The 16,701-nt window shown below is 45.4% G+C and overlaps 1 protein-coding gene across 1 annotated transcript in view; it reads right to left on the bottom strand.

Annotated features, from left to right (window-relative positions):
- The window catches only part of SYT1 (synaptotagmin 1), a 361,940-nt gene that overhangs the window by 171,997 nt on the left and 173,242 nt on the right, over positions 1-16,701 (bottom strand). The window contains exon 3 of the mRNA XM_044277107.1: positions 1,402-1,586. Within this exon, the coding sequence (XP_044133042.1) occupies positions 1,402-1,586 (185 nt within the window). The remainder of the gene's footprint in view (positions 1-1,401; positions 1,587-16,701) is intronic.

Consider the following 16,701-nt stretch of genomic DNA (forward strand, 5'->3'; position numbering starts at 1 on the left):
CTGTGTTGCAATGATTTTCTTTATAAGCAATCTTGTATTGATCAACATTTGATTTAGTAGCTTACTGACGTGTAATATGCACCCATAGCCCAGCAAGCATCTACCCACTTACCATTTATACACAGTATACCTCTTTTAACAATTCACAATGCATTATATATATATATATATATATATATATATATACTCTAGCTATTTCCTACGTCTAATAAATTACTCCCTGTGTAGTAGTGCTTGCACATCAATAAGAAATCAATATGCAATTTGCTTTGCCTTATTTAGACCTATAATACGTTTAATGTCTAACATTGTCAAGATATTTCATTATAATTTCACTTCATGTACACAACTTGCAATCTAGTGTCCTTGAAAGGTGGAATGGGGTCTAAGTGCCTTTTTTCAAACATGATTGACTGTATTATTGTTTAGTTGCGGTTTCTTCCCCTGGCCTATGCAGTTTACTAGATAATAGGTAAGCATTAGGACCCCGCAGCCAAGCCTAAGATCTGTGTGCACTTCTGATTGGCTAAGATTGGGAGAGCAGGAGGAGGAGATGGTTCACAAGGGGAGAGAAGAAATTGGGGACCCACAGAGCAGGCTAGAGGGAATGTAGTCTGAGGAACAGAGCTGCAGCAAGAAAGAATTAACTTAATGTTAGCTAAACTGCTCACAGCAGTAAGTCGGGTCTTAGGAGAGTAGTATAAACATATCTTTTGTGGAAGATTTATCATCAGGAGTAGATTTTAGATAGATAGTTATCATAATATCTAGTGACTAGTTAAAGATATAGTATCTTAAAGGACAAATTCAATGTGCTGCTTTGGCATGTGAGAAGTTTTTAATCTGGGACCATCACCAACTTCCAGAATGTAAGACCTCTAAGGCATTGAAATCTCTATGGCGCTGCTCAGAGGTTTCTGTTACAGGAAATCTAACCCAACATTGTAAGCAAAATCAATATCAAGAAAATTGGATAAGATTCCAGAAACAGAGGTCCATGATCAATGCCAAAGAGGTTTTAATGTTCTGTAGAGCATATTCATTCTAGAAATAAGCATTAGTCTAACATCACTGACTTGAATTGTGATTTTATAACATTTATCTCTGACATGTGAAAATATTTAATTTCCCCTTTAAAGAACAACAGTCATCAGGTATACATTTTATTACTGACATTTAAGAGTTAATGAGGTGGGTGCAATAAGCATCGTACAGTCTTGAGACAGCAGTTTTGGGTAAGCTGTATTGGGGTTTGGGTGCACAGCCCTCACTATAGTTTACACTTTTAATATAAAACTAATGACATATATACATATAAAACATGAATACATATTATTTCTAGGAAAATTAATGTAGGCAGCTGACATTTGTACAAACGGCATAGGAAAGGAATTGGTTTACCTGGTCTTTCATGTTCTTGCCTAAATCTTTTACATCTTTCATATTAATAGCATTCTTTCCGCCCTTTTCTTTGCCCTTCTTCTTATTCTTCTTTTTGAACAAGCATTTCTTGCATATGCAGAAACAACAAGTGAGTATCAACAAGACAGCAACGATGGCTATTGCAATTAAGGCCCAAGATGGCACTGAAAAATAAAAGAAGAGAACATAACAAAGTAAATACCTGTTTATTAACTTAGAACAATGGCATCCTGTACCATTCAGTATAATTGTCCATGGCTGACTAAACCGTTACCCTGAAGTATAATAATAGTACCCTTTACTTCAGCTCCGCAGAGCCATTACTGAAAGTGGAAAAGAAGTTCACTAGTTGAATTGTTGGGGAGATTTATTAAAACTGGTACAAAGGAAAACTGACTTAGTTGCCCATAGAAGCCACCAGATTCCATCTTTTATTTTCAGAGCTCTTTTGGAAAATGAATGGAAATATCTGATTGTTTGATTTTGATAAATATCCCCCAGGCAATGAGGAAGGCTATGGCAGCTTTTGAGGGCCTGTGCATTCCCACATATCTGTCTCCCCACACAGTGTCAGGCTGGGGTGCCTAGGGCCCACCAGTAAAATTTATTTTGGGGGCCCACCTTACGGATACATTCAAATGTTACCTGCTCACACAGCAGCAAGATGCTACCAGATGATTGAATATGGGGGCCCCTGCAGCAGCTTTGAAAAGGTAGGTCCTGGGGAAAAGAGGACACTGGTAGCTTTCCTTTATACCTAGAAGTTATCTCAGCTCTGATCATATGTATAACAAACTGGGGAGTTTCTTTATTAACCATTTCAACCCCGCTAGCTGAAACCTCCTTAATGACCAGGCCACTTTTTACACTTCTGCACTACACTACTTTCACCGTTTATCGCTCGGTCATGCAACTTACCACCCAAATTAATTTTACCTCCTTTTCTTCTCACTAATAGAGCTTTCATTTGGTGGTATTTCATTGCTGCTGATATTTTTACTTTTTTTGTTATTAATCGAAATTTAATGATTTTTTTGCAATAAAATGACATTTTTCATTTTCAGTTGTAAAATTTTGCAAAAAAAACGACTTACATATATACATTTTGGGCTAAATTTATTGTTCTACATGTCTTTGATATATTAAAAAGTTTAGAAAAATAAAATAAAAAAACATTTTCCCAAAATAGAAATAAAAGAACTAAAAAAATAAAAAAATACACATCATGGGTGTCGCAATGTGCGAAAACGCCCATGGTATAAAAATATATTCCCCATATGGCGAACAGCAAAACAGAAAAAAGCGTCCAAATGGCCGATTTACCATTTTTGGTCACTTCATTTTCTAAAAAAAAAAAGAAAAAAAAAGTGATCAAAAAGTCATACACACCCCATGAAACAATGAAAAGTTCAGATCGCCCTGCAAAAAATTAGCCCCCATACAGCTCCGTACACATAATTACAAAAAAGTTATAGGGGTCAAAATATGGCGACAAAAAAAAAAAAAAAGATTGTTTTCCCACTTTTAATTTTTTTTATCACTATCAAGATGCAAAAAAATATATAAGGTATCGACTGTATCGTACTGACCTGTAGAATAAAAATAACCAGTTAGTTTTATCGCACATCAAACATCGTAAATAAAAAAAACATAAAACTGTTGTGGAATTGTTTTTTGGATTTTTTTTCCTGCTTCCCACTACATCATATGAAATATTAGATGGTTACACTGGAAAGTACAACTTGCCCGACAAAAAACAAGCCCTCATATGGCTATGTGGACAGACAAATAAAAAATGTATAGCTCTGGGAAGGCAGGGAGCGCAAAACAACAACAACAACAACAACAAAAAACTCCAAGCCTGAAAGGGTTAAATAATATTTGTAATTGAAATACACCATAAAATACAGAGTGCCATGACACTGCTGAATATGCAGGAGCAAATGACCAGCACCTTACAAATCTGACAAGAGATTGACCATTACATGGAAAAAAGATCTTAACTATTTTCCATAACCTATGGTAGATGCAGGACATGGTACAAAACATTCAATATTTCATCTGTGTGGTATCATCTCCCCCATCTTATCGACAATATCATTAACATACACATTTGAAGAATCTAAAATTCACATTTTGATCTCAAGTGCATGGCAAAGCACATGGTCATCCACTGCATGGTGTCTCTTTATGTTTTGAGGAATGTTCTCATTTAGAAGTGCAAAACCAAAGTGTCCTTTATTACCTTGCCTGAACATATCTAAAGTGAGTGAGTAGCTTAGGAAGACTAGCTTTAAAAAAACATGACACCTCAATACTGTATCATAAGATGTCTATCCTCTATAAGACTAGGTGCGGCCACCAAGTGGTTGTCATGTGAATTGCAGCCTCTCAAGGGTTTTACTAGCGTATCACGATATTGTATTAAATTTGTTTCATAAAAAATTGGAGTGGCCACATCTGCACTACACCTGAAGGAATGATAAATTAATGTGAAATGAATAAAAAAGGGGCTTTACAGAGGCACACGGTAGGACCTCTAAGACGTCTATGGGCACTATATTATGGTTCTGTAGAGTGTTGTAATACAGCTCTGTGCATGTGCCACTAGTCACTGCTTTTGTCATTGTTTTCAGTCCAATTCAGTTGCTAGGTCATGGATATTATTGTACTGTTACTCAATGCCATTAGTGTGTTATTTTGCAAAGGTTCAGCCAACACATAGTCATCTGTGATTGAAGCTGAGAAAAAGAAGCTATGCCACGTATAACAACACATAACACATGATACAGAGTTTACTATAACGGTAGCAAATACTTATTAGAACAATGGCTTCAATTCATGGCCCTGGTCTTCATGGTTGCAGGCAACAGGAAGCTTGCAGTTAATGGTGAAAGTAAATTAAGGCCAAATTGTAATTCAGAGCTTAGGCTAATGGTAAACTTATTGTTATTAGTAAGTATGGAGTCTAGTACAGGTTGGCGTTAAAGACTACACTGCATAATTTGTGTGTTGGAACAAGGCCCCAGTAGATGTTGATGGCGTGCGGTTTTGAAGGTTATTCAAACATTAGCTTAGGTTGTGCTGTTACAATTCAATGTTCCCCAAACACATCACTAATAATGCCATCACTGTGTAATGAAACGTAAAGACAATCACGGACATTTTGACATTTTGAGGATTTCTAAGGCACTTTGAAGCAGTTGCTTAAGAATAAAAGATCTTTACAAGGATGTTCTGACACATAAAGCATAATGCGTCCCATCACCGCTCAACAAACGGCTGCTCCTTTCAGCCTGTGTGATTATATGCTAGAATAATGATGAAAGGCAAAAACAATAATAGCAATGCCTATCATCAGCGGAGAGGTGATTTTCTCTGCCCGTCATACCTTTTTGGTCGAATTCAAGACAATTATCTAAGATTTGGTGTCCAAAGAAAAAAAAAGTTGAATGGCACTGATTAATGAAAAAAAATGCAAAAAGACAGAAATAGAGGTTGGAATAGGAAAATTGCTTCTTCAAAGTAACCAAATATGGTGGAAATCATGACTGCAAGAAGCTGTATAGGATATTGCTGCTTGAAGTGATAATTAATGTCTGTGCTGAGAAAATGAACACCTTCCATTGATGGGTAGAGCGTCCCTCCTTCCCGCAGTAGCAGGGATGTTTGTACTCATGAACAATCTTCCTTACAGCTATTCCAAAATGAACATTTGCATAATTCTTGTGATAAAAGAAAATGTCTATAGTAATTCATTTAAATCAAAGCCACTTTCGACTAAATTATTGCCCTGTCAATTATTATCTCAGTAGGCTATCAAGAAGACCATAGCGTGTGGAAAAGGGATAAAAGACAAAATGTCCTCCTATATACTTGCAGAATATTTTAGAATCCTACAATGGATTCATGGTCTGCAGGTTGCGTCTAACAGAAATAGCGTGGTGTTCAACAGCCAGGAAATGCTCAAACCCACATGCAGTTATGCACATATATACAGGGGAGCGAATCCTGCACTTGTGGCCTGTTGCTAATGGCGATCCCCAGCAAAAATACATACGGTGGAGGATGCCTGCAGCGGACCACAAGTACAACAAGATACATCCTACACAAGATAGCAATTGTGTGGATGTGATAAACAGTATAACAATCTAATAACAAGGACAGGTGCATTCTGCAATCTTACTAAGCCCTCAAACTGGTGTTAAAATTGGGAGATTAGCCAACATGTCCTACTATGAGGACATGTCTGAGCCCGACCACCACACCAAGGTTTCTCAAGTAGCTCGGGTCCTAACACTCACCTACCTGAGCCGTATGGGCAATACCAGGGGCCAGTGGGCGAATTACAGAAGTGTGAGGACTGACTCACAGACCATTCACCAGTTACCTCCGGCATGTAACCATGCTAGCAATGGGAGGAGGGAGGAGTCTGCAAGTCCCACTCAAGACTGGGTGATATGGCCCAGGCCTCACAGGTGCACCTAAATGTAGCCTGTAGGTGGAAAACATGCATATTTAAATTGGAGTTTTGTTGGGGATCGCCATTAGCAATGGGCCACAAGTGCAGGATTTGCTCCCCTGTATATATGTGCATAACTGCATGTGGGTTTGATCATTTCCTGCCTGTTGAACACCACGCTATTTCTGTTAGTTTGCTTGTATATGGAGTTGTATAAATTCCAATTTAAATGTGCCTGTTTTCCATCTACAGGCCACATTTAGGTGCACCTGTGAGGCCTGGGCCATATCAGTCAGTCTTGAGTGGGACTCGCAGACTCCTCCCTGGAGTTAACTGGTGAGTGGTCTGTGAGTCGGTCCTCACACTCATGTAATTCACCTACTGGCCCCTGGTATTGCCCATACGGCTCAGGTAGGCGAGTGTTAGGACCGGAGCTACTTGAGAAACCTTGGTGCGGTGTTCGGGCTCAGACATGTCCTCATAGTAGTAATCTCTCAATTTTAACACCAGTTTGATGCCTTGGTAAGATCGTAGAGTGCACCTGTCCTTGTTATTAGATTGTTCTGCAGGTTGCTTCACATCATCACAGTCCCTGGTATTTTGTGTATGTGGAGCGAACCTGTATGGATTGTACCTTATGTCCATTTGACTACATGACTATTTCATGTATCATTCCTCGGTATAATGGGAAACGTTTAATAAGAAAAGGGCAGATAATATCAGCCTCACAATGAGCAAAGTAGATAAACCAATTACATGAATTCCTATGTGCCCACTGGTCATTTTGTGTTTAATATGATAGCATAATACCTCTGAACTGTCCATTAAGAAAATATAGAACCCAGGATACAAAACAACTGTACACCAACATTGGCTTTTCTTGATTTTTTTTTAGGCTGTTTTGAGGTGAGTTGAGATGATGCCTTAAAGACTTATAGGACTGATTGTAGCTGCTAAATTGTGATATACCCTGGTTAGGTGTAACACACCGTATACAAAATGCTATGCTGCTTTATGTCTACGCACACATGTCAGTACTTTACGGAAGTTTTATCCAACTCCAGAAAGTCACTTAAAAGTAAGTTCTGTTTTGCTAGGCCTTTTACTTTTACATCACTAAAATGTTGTATTAGCAAGTACCGGAAGTTTAATCCCAAAACTCTTCAACACATCCTCATGGATACAAGTCACAAGAGATGTCACCCAAAAAAATAATAAAATCACCTAACAGTGTTTATAAGGTATGTACATACATACATATATATATATATATATATATATATATATATATATTTATATATATATATATATATATATATATATATATATATATAAACATTTTGAGGTTGTGAACTCTCTACAAGCAAATGCAATGAACGTGTGGCTTTTACTTTCTGGATTCATTACATTCTGGGGGTTTCAGCTTTGAGACAACATTTTTAATAAGACAGATGTATAGTAATTGCTATTCATTGTTAGCAGAGAATAAATGAAGTTATTTCTTCATGAGAATGTAAGCAGCATTCAATATATTCTTGCTTCTCAGCTGAAAAAGCATTCACAAGAGAATGTTAGTCACTGTGCTTCTACTTTATTACTTTTGTCTCAGATAAATCTTGAAAATTAGAAAGTGATGTTTGGGATACACAAGCAGAAGACCTGTCCTAAGAATATTGTGATCTTAATTGTGACCCTTACATTTTATGTAAATTAAACAACTAGGTAATAATTAAATTGAATTCGTCAAGATATGCCAAGAGCTCATTAGAAGCTTAGTGTAAGAAAATCTTGGTTCTACATTACTTAACCTTCTGATAAAAAAATGAAACTATATCAACTGAAAAAAAAACAAAAAAACACTGGAATATTGCTTATCCAGTTTTAATAAAACTGTATTTTTCATGCTTTGTTTTGTAGCACGACAGGTCTTATAGGATCAGTTACATAATATGGTTGAAAGAACGTCCATAAAGTTCAACCAAATGATAGGTCGATTGCAAATATTGTGTTCATGCTGTATTGTGATGCGGAGTGGATGCTGGATACCCTGACAGCATACCACAGACACAGGTTTGATGGTACAAACAACTAGACTGTATTTGCTCAGAATACAGTGTCCTGAAACACACTGCTTAATGTTGTGATTGTGTTTCATGCAAACTGTACTTGTAAATGTGTTCTCAGAAAGTTGCATAGGGAGAGGAAGGTCCTAACAGGCCTCCCAGGGCTAACTCCGCCCTACACATGCACAGCACAGTGCAGGAAGAAGAAGGTCAGTGTGTGATGTCTGAGGACAAGCTGAACCCCAGCAGCCATTGTGAAGAGTTATCCAAACTCCAAACTTAGTTTAATGTACCAGACCATAGAATAGAAAGGATTACAGTATCTCCAGGCAACTTAGAGAGGGGATGAGGATATTGACAAACAAAGGTAACTGTCATTTATCAGACTCCAAACTCCTTTGCATTAGGTGGAGAGATCTCTAGCTACAAGCTATCCACCATAATTAGAGACAAAAAGGCTATTTGTCAGAGTATAGTATTCCTAGAAGAGGATACCAAGTATAGTATTATACTGGGCAGCAGAGATAGTTCATCCCTCCAGCCTGGAGAAACAAGAGAGAGAAAGACTGATTGTGATAGAGGAGTATTCCTTATGCAACTTCTGGGAACTAATGAGAATCACTGCAAAAGCTGCCTTGATGTAACTGACTTTTTGCATACATTGATGACCTGTGGATCAGCTTCAGTAAAGTACTGGGAGTCTGTTGAAAGCTCTAGTCTCCTTATTTTATATCATCATTACTACTACCAAAAACATTTGCGCCTAATGGTGCTGGCTTCACGAACCAGGGGCCCAGCTGCCACAAGCACCGTAAACAACACCACCATGAAGGGCACCTCAACTTCTATCTGGCTGGTGTTCCCTGCAACCGAGATTGCCCTAGAAGATTTTGTGCTATCTTTACATCCACTGCATGCCGGCCCCAAGGGACAACTTAACCGTGAGTATGTCATGGTCTTACCTCCTTGCTGTTCTCCTTCGTTTGACATGTGCTGGCGGCCATCTTGGTTTCTGGGTTTCTTGTAGCCTCCCACCCTGCGGCTCCTCCTTCCCACTGGGAGGAGCTGGATGCCTAGCTCATATATATAGGAGGTCTTTGGCTTCAGTTCCCTGCTTGGTCCTTCTATGCTCACATGCTTCTAAGACTGCTGCTGCTTCTGGTTCCTGATCCTGGCTTCGTCTGACTACCCTGCTGATTCCTGATCCTGGCTTCGTCTGACTACCCTGTTGGTTCCTGATCCTGGCTTCGTCTGACTACCCTTCTGGTTCCTGATCTCTGGTTTCGCAAGACCCTGCTTCGGTTTAGCCATCCGTTTGGACTTTTGCCTTACAGCTTTATTTTCAATAAAGCCTTCTTATTTCCACTCATCTCTTGTTGTACGTCTGGTTCATGGTTCCTTGACATTAGGACCAAGCCATGAATTCTGACGGTACAGGGCCATCCTCGCTACCTACGCTGGTTGCCAGACTTGATCAGCAGGATCACCTGTTGGGTCGGTTCGCTGTGGCGTTGCAAACCCTGCTTGAACGCATGGCTCATTTAGCTTCCGTTGCCGATGGGTCGGTTGTCGCTCCTGGGCCCGCTCCTACTGCCGCTCCGGTTGTTGCGCCAGAGTCTACCCCGACACCTGTTGCTGCGCCTGCGGTGTTTCGGGGTATGACCGGTTCTGCCCCCCTTCCACAGCGCTTTGGGGGAGAGCCAACTCAGTGCCGAGGTTTCCTTAACCAGGTGGGCATTTACTTCGAGTTGCTGCCACATGCCTTTCCTACTGAGAGATCAAAGGTGGGCTTCTTGATCTCGCTGCTCTCGGACAAGGCCTTGGCCTGGGCCAGCCCTTTGTGGGAGAACAGCAATCCGGTGGTTGCCGAGTTTTCCGGTTTTGTTGCTTCTCTTCGGAAGGTGTTCGATGTGCCGGCTCGTGCTGCCTCTGCTGCAAAGCTCCTTATGTCCATCAGACAGGGTTCACGATCCGTAGCTGAATACGCCATTGAGTTTCGTACCCTGGCAGCAGAGGTGGGCTGGAATAATGAGGCTCTGGTCGCTGCTTTCTCTCATGGTCTCTCGGATGCCTTGAAGGATGAGGTTGCAGCTAAGGACCTACCTGTGGAGCTCGAGTCTCTTATTTCTTTCCTGATTTTGATTGACACCAGACTCAGGGAGAGACCTTCCTTTCAGGAGAGCCTGCGGAGGCCTTCTAACAGATTGGCGCCTACGTTTGCTGTCCCACCCGTGCCTCCCTCTCCTCCCACGCCTCCTGGGGATGACTTGTCTGGGGGTGAACCCATGCAGCTGGGGTTTGCTCACCTGTCCGAGGGGGAGAGGGTACTCCGGAGACGCGAGGGCTGATGCATGTACTGTGGTCTCGGTGGGCATTTTCGGTTGGCATGCCCGAACCGTCCGGGAAACGCTCGCACCTGAGATCCTGTCGGGGGCAGATCTTGGGTGGAGTCTCCTCGTCCCCGGTTTCCCGTGTTGACAAACCACTGATTACTGTTGTCCTCTCCTGGGTCGGGGGCTCGGTGACGACCCAGGCGTTGGTGGACTCTGGTGCTGGTGGTTTGTTCATTGATAGTGTGTTCGCTGCCGCCAATTCCATTCCTCTGCAGCCTCGAGGTTCCCCACTGGCTCTTGAGGCGATAGACGGCAGACCCCTTCTGCCGCCACACGTGACTCATGAGACCCTTCCAGTGGGGATGGCCATTGGTGCCGTTCACAGAGAGTCGGTCTGTCTCCAGGTTATTTCGTCTCCACACTACTCGGTGGTCTTGGGGTACCCCTGGCTCCAGAAGCATAATCCGACTTTCGATTGGAAATCGGCCGAGATCCTCTCGTGGTCACCGCAGTGTGGGGCTAGTTGCATCCATGGGCCTGTCAAGTTGCTGTGTACTTCCTCGGACTCTCTGTTGCCTCCTGAATATGAGGAGTACCGGGATGTATTCGATAAGGTGCGTGCGGTTGCCCTACCTCCGCACCGCCCATACGATTGTGCCATAGAGTTACAATCTGGTGCCGTTCCTCCTCGTGGCAAAGTCTATCCACTGTCGGTAGCGGAGAATGAGGCCATGGAGGAGTACGTGAGGGAGGCGCTTTCACGCGGACACATTCGCAAATCCTCGTCCCCGGCAGGGGCTGGATTTTTCTTTGTGAAAAAGAAGGGCGGTGAGTTGAGGCCTTGCATCGATTACAGGGGTCTCAATCGTATCACGATCAAGAACGCTTACCCGATACCCTTGATTTCCGAGCTGTTCGATCGCCTCAAAGGGGCCACGGTCTTTACCAAACTCGACCTGAGGGCGGCATATAACCTGGTAAGGATCAAGGCGGGCGATGAGTGGAAGACCGCGTTTAACACCAGGACTGGTCATTATGAATCCTTGGTTATGCCCTTTGGGTTGTGCAATGCGCCCGCAGTCTTCCAGGAATTCATCAACGATGTTTTCCGTGACCTGTTGCAGCAGTGTGTGGTGGTCTATTTGGATGACATCTTGGTATATTCTGAATCCATGGAGGCCCACATTCTGGATGTCAGACGAGTGTTGCAACGGTTACGAGAGAACAAGCTGTTCGGTAAGCTTGAGAAATGCGAATTTCACCGATCCCAGGTAACCTTCTTAGGTTACATCATTTCCGCTGAGGGGTTCTCCATGGATCCTGAGAAGGTTTCGGCTGTCTTACAGTGGCCCCAGCCCAGTGGTCTTCGTGCCCTGCAGCGCTTTTTGGGCTTCGCCAATTATTATCGGAAGTTCATCAGGGACTTTTCCATGCTAGCCAAGCCTCTCACGGATCTGACCAGGAAGGGCAGTAATCCCCAGGTCTGGCCGCCCGAGGCCATCCGAGCTTTTGAGGCTCTAAAGTCCGCCTTTGTGTCGGCTCCGATTCTGTTGCATCCCAACCCTGGGTTGCCGTTTGTCCTCGAGGTGGACGCGTCTGAGACGGGAGTAGGCGCCCTCCTGTCTCAGCGTAGAACACCAGAGGGTCCTCTGCTTCCTTGTGGGTTTTACTCCCGGAAACTGTCTTCCGCGGAGTGCAACTATCAGATTGGTGACAGGGAGTTATTGGCCATCGTGCAGGCCCTTAAAGAATGGAGGCACTTGCTCGAGGGCTCGGTGGTTCCGGTTCTCATCCTGACGGACCACAAGAATCTGACCTACCTCTCTGAGGCCAAGAGATTGACACCACGTCAGGCCAGATGGGCTCTGTTCTTGTCACGTTTTAATTACGTGGTCTCCTACCTACCCGGTTCCAAGAACATCAGAGCGGATGCCTTATCACGGCAGTACTCCGAGCTGTCCGGGGAGGAGTCGATTCCGACTTCGGTCATACCTCCGAATCAGATCCTGGCCGCCATTCGCACCAGCCTGACCTCTCCCCTGGGTGAGCAGATTTTGGCGGCTCAATCTGGTGCTCCCTCTGGGAGACCCAACGGCAGGTGTTTTGTGCCTGAGGAGTTGCGCACTCGGTTGTTGCGAACCTACCATAACTCCAAGGCCGCGGGGCATCCTGGAAAGAATCAGCTGTCCTGGGCTGTTTCACGTCTGTTCTGGTGGCCTTCTCTACGTTCCGACATCGCCGCATATGTAGCGGCATGCTCCGTTTGTGCCCAGAGTAAGTCCCCTCGGCACCTTCCGTTGGGCCTTTTGCAACCCATAGCCACCGGGGAGCGTCCATGGTCACACCTGGGGATGGATTTCATTGTGGACCTCCCTGCATCCCTGCATCATTCTCATGATAGTGGATCGGTTTTCCAAAATGTGCCACTGTGTACCTCTCAAGAAGTTACCCTCTGCACAAGAGTTGGCCTCGATTTTTGCCAGGGAGGTCTTCCGGTTGCACGGTTTGCCCAAGGAGATTGTGTCGGATCGGGGGAGTCAGTTTGTGTCCAGGTTCTGGCGCGCCTTTTGCTCCCAGTTGGGGATTCATCTCTCTTTCTCATCGGCCTACCACCCTCAGTCCAATGGGGCCGCAGAACGATCCAATCAGGCCTTGGAGCAATTCCTTCGTTGCTATGTCTCCGATCACCAAGACAATTGGGTTGACCTCCTGCCTTGGGCTGAGTTTGCCAGGAACACGGCGGTGAACTCTTCCTCTGGGACGTCTCCCTTCATGGCCAATTATGGGTTCCAACCTGCCGTGTTACCGGAGGTATTCTCTCCCCAGGATATTCCGGCTGTGGAGGATCACCTTTCCGTCCTACGTGCTTCTTGGGTACAGATCCAGAGGTCCCTTGAGGTCTCTGCGCAGTGCCAGAGACTCCAGGCTGATCGCAGACGAGCGCCCGCTCCTTCCTACCAGGTCGGAGACCGCGTATGGTTGTCCACCCGCAACCTCAACCTTCGAGTGCCCACTCCCAAGCTGGCGCCTCGCTTTGTTGGTCCCTTCCGAGTGCTTCGCAGGGTAAACCCGGTAGCCTATGCCCTTGCGCTTCCTCCTGGCATGCGGATCTCCAACGTGTTTCATGTCTCCCTCTTGAAGCCACTGGTGTGTAATCGTTTCACTTCCTCGATTCCTCGGCCTCGTCCGGTCCAAGTGGGCAATCGTGAGGAGTATGAGGTGAGCAATATCCTGGACTCACGCCTGGTCCGCGGCCGGGTGCAGTTTTTGGTCCATTGGCGTGGTTATGGTCCAGAGGAGCGTTCCTGGGTTCCCTCCGCAGATGTCCATGCTCCTGCCTTGCTCCGAGCCTTCCACGCACGCTTCCCTCAGAAACCGTTCCTTACTCCGCGGAGGAGGGGCCCTTGAGGGGGAGGTACTGTCATGGTCTTACCTCCTTGCTGTTCTCCTTCGTTTGACATGTGCTGGCGGCCATCTTGGTTTCTGGGTTTCTTGTAGCCTCCCACCCTGCGGCTCCTCCTTCCCACTGGGAGGAGCTGGATGCCTAGCTCATATATATAGGAGGTCTGTGGCTTCAGTTCCCTGCTTGGTCCTTCTGTGCTCACATGCTTCTAAGACTGCTGCTGCTTCTGGTTCCTGATCCTGGCTTCGTCTGACTACCCTGCTGATTCCTGATCCTGGCTTCGTCTGACTACCCTGTTGGTTCCTGATCCTGGCTTCGTCTGACTACCCTTCTGGTTCCTGATCTCTGGTTTCGCAAGACCCTGCTTCGGTTTAGCCATCCGTTTGGACTTTTGCCTTACAGCTTTATTTTCAAAAAAAGCCTTCTTATTTCCACTCATCTCTTGTTGTACATCTGGTTCATGGTTCCTTGACAGAGTACTACTATCCTTGGCACCTTATCACTAGTACACTCATGGACATCACCCCTAGGGTGTCCGGTCGCCGCACAAAGTAAACACAGATCAAGGGTGTATATAACAATCATTGGGGCCCATAGCAAGAATCTGAATTGGACCCCCATGTCTGGATGCGCCAGATCAAGCACTACCGTGATTTTCATTGTTGCGCTCCTATGACAGAGCAGAACAGTGAGCGTCACTAGTGCAGATGTGAACAAAGCCTAAAACACACCTCAGCTGCTGCAGAACATTATTAGAGTGGTAAGAGAACTACAAGTCTCATCATGACCAGTTTAGGCATGTTTCACACTGCCGGCAGTAGTTCCAGCAAACTATTCCGGCAGAGTACAGCCTGCCAGAGCTCTCTGAGTACAATGAGGCCAGAGGGCATTCCGGTGAACTCAAGCAATCCCAAATTCAGATAGTTCTGGCAGGTTTTCTCTACCGCCACATGGCATCAAAGCACCCTAATAGGTGGGTCGAACGCCTGGGTCCACAACCAGTGTCTGCGGGTCACACCACTGCCTCCTCTTCCCCTGTGTTATGAGCTGGCCAATACCCTGTCCAAGATGCAGGCCCGGATCGGTGTTGGCCAAAATGCGTACAACGTGAGAGTCATGGGAAATGCAGCCTAACATAAAGTCAGCCAGAGTCCCAACAGACAAGACTTCGCTGTCGTCATCAGGAGGATGACTCTCAATCTCCTCATCCTCTTCCTCCTCTTTGGCCCATCCACTCAGATCAGATGGAATAAAACTTCCATGGGGACTACCCTCTGTAGCAGAGGCAACAGTCTCCTGCTCCTCCTCCTCATCATCCAATTTGCGCTGAGAAGACAAACTGAGGGTGATCTGGCTATCACCCTGTATACTTTCTTCCCCCATTTCCTCCTCTTCCACATGAAAAGTGTCTGCCTTAATTGTGAGCAGCGAGCAGTTTGAGTAGACACAGAAGTGGGATGGTTATGCTGATAATAGTGTTATAGCCGCTCACCATCTATGTTGATTCCTCAAAGTTGCATAAAACCTTACAGAGGTCAGACATCAATGCCCACTCATCACTTGTGAAGAGCAGAAGCTGACCGGAAAGGTGACGACTATGTTGCAGCTGGTATTCCACTACTGCGCTTTACTGCTCAAAAAGCCTGGCCAACATGTGGAACGTCGAGTTCCAGCGCATGCTCACGTCGCACAACAGTTGGTGAGCTGGCAATTGTAAGCACTGCTGCAGCGTTAACAGAACGGTGGAAGCTGTTGATGACTTGCATAAATGTGCACACACGTGGCGCACCTTCACCAGTAGCTCAGGCAAATTAGTGTAGGTTTTGAGAAACCGCTGAACCACTAGGTTGAACATGTGTACTAGGCATGGTATGTGAGTGAGCTTGCCAAGCTCCAAAGCCGCCACCAAGTTTCAGCTCCGTGGTGGTGTGCTGTCTGTCACCTAAGCAAATAAGTTTCTGCACGGCCTGTTGCCGCTTCTCCACTGCAGTTCTACACTGCTTCCAGCTACTGACTGACAGCTGACTGGTGCTGCAAGATGATAATTCTGAGGTGGAGGTGTAGGCGGAGGAGGAGAAGGGGAGGGGGGGTTGCAGCCACTAACCCAGGTGGTGGTGGAAACCCTTATGGAAGTAGGGCTTGCAATCCTTGGTGTCGGTAGCATCTGTGCCATCTGAGGGTACGACTCGCTCACGGCCCCCACAACATTCACCCAGTGTGCCTTCAGGGAAATGTAGCATCCCTGGACAAAAGCACTTGTCCATGTGTCAGTCGTTAAGTGGACCTTCCCAATAACTGCGTTAGTCAGGGCACGGGCGATGTTACAGCACACATGCTGGTGTAAGGCTGGGACTGCACACTGTGAAAAATATTGGCAGCTGGGGACAGAGTACCACGGTACAGCCGCCGCCATCAGGCTGTGGAAAGCCTCAGTGTCCACAAGCCTAAGTGGCAACATTTCCAGGGCCAGCAATTTGGAAAGGTGCGCAGTTAGTGCTATGGTCTGTGGGTGGGTGGCTGGGTATTTGCGCTTTCGTTCAAAGGCCTGGGGTATCGACATCTGTACGCTGCGCTGGGGCACAGAAGTGGATGTACTAGCGGATGGTGCTTGCGAAGGTCCAAATGCATGGCGGGAGGCATATGGGCCTGCGTCTTGGACAGGGGATTGGCCAACTCGTAACACAGGGGAAGAGGAGGCAGTGGTGTGACCCGCAGACACTGGTTGTGGACCCAGGCATTCAGCTAACCTATTAGGGTGCTTTGATGCTATGTGGCGGATCATGCTGATGGTGGTGAGGTTGCTAGTGTTCTCGCCCCTGCTCATTTTGGTACTGCACAGCTTGCAAATGACAATTCTTTTATTGTCTGCACTTTCCTCAAAAAAGCGCCAGACTGCAGAACACCTACATCTTGGAAAGGGAAATTGCCGCAAGGGAGCGCTCCAGGGAAAAGTTGCGGGCCTGTTTGGTGTGTCCCGCCTTCTCCCTTTTGCCACCCCACTGCTTCTTCCAGCCTGTT

The sequence above is a fragment of the Bufo gargarizans genome, chromosome 2, assembly GCF_014858855.1.
Source record: "Bufo gargarizans isolate SCDJY-AF-19 chromosome 2, ASM1485885v1, whole genome shotgun sequence".
NCBI lineage: Eukaryota > Metazoa > Chordata > Amphibia > Anura > Bufonidae > Bufo > Bufo gargarizans.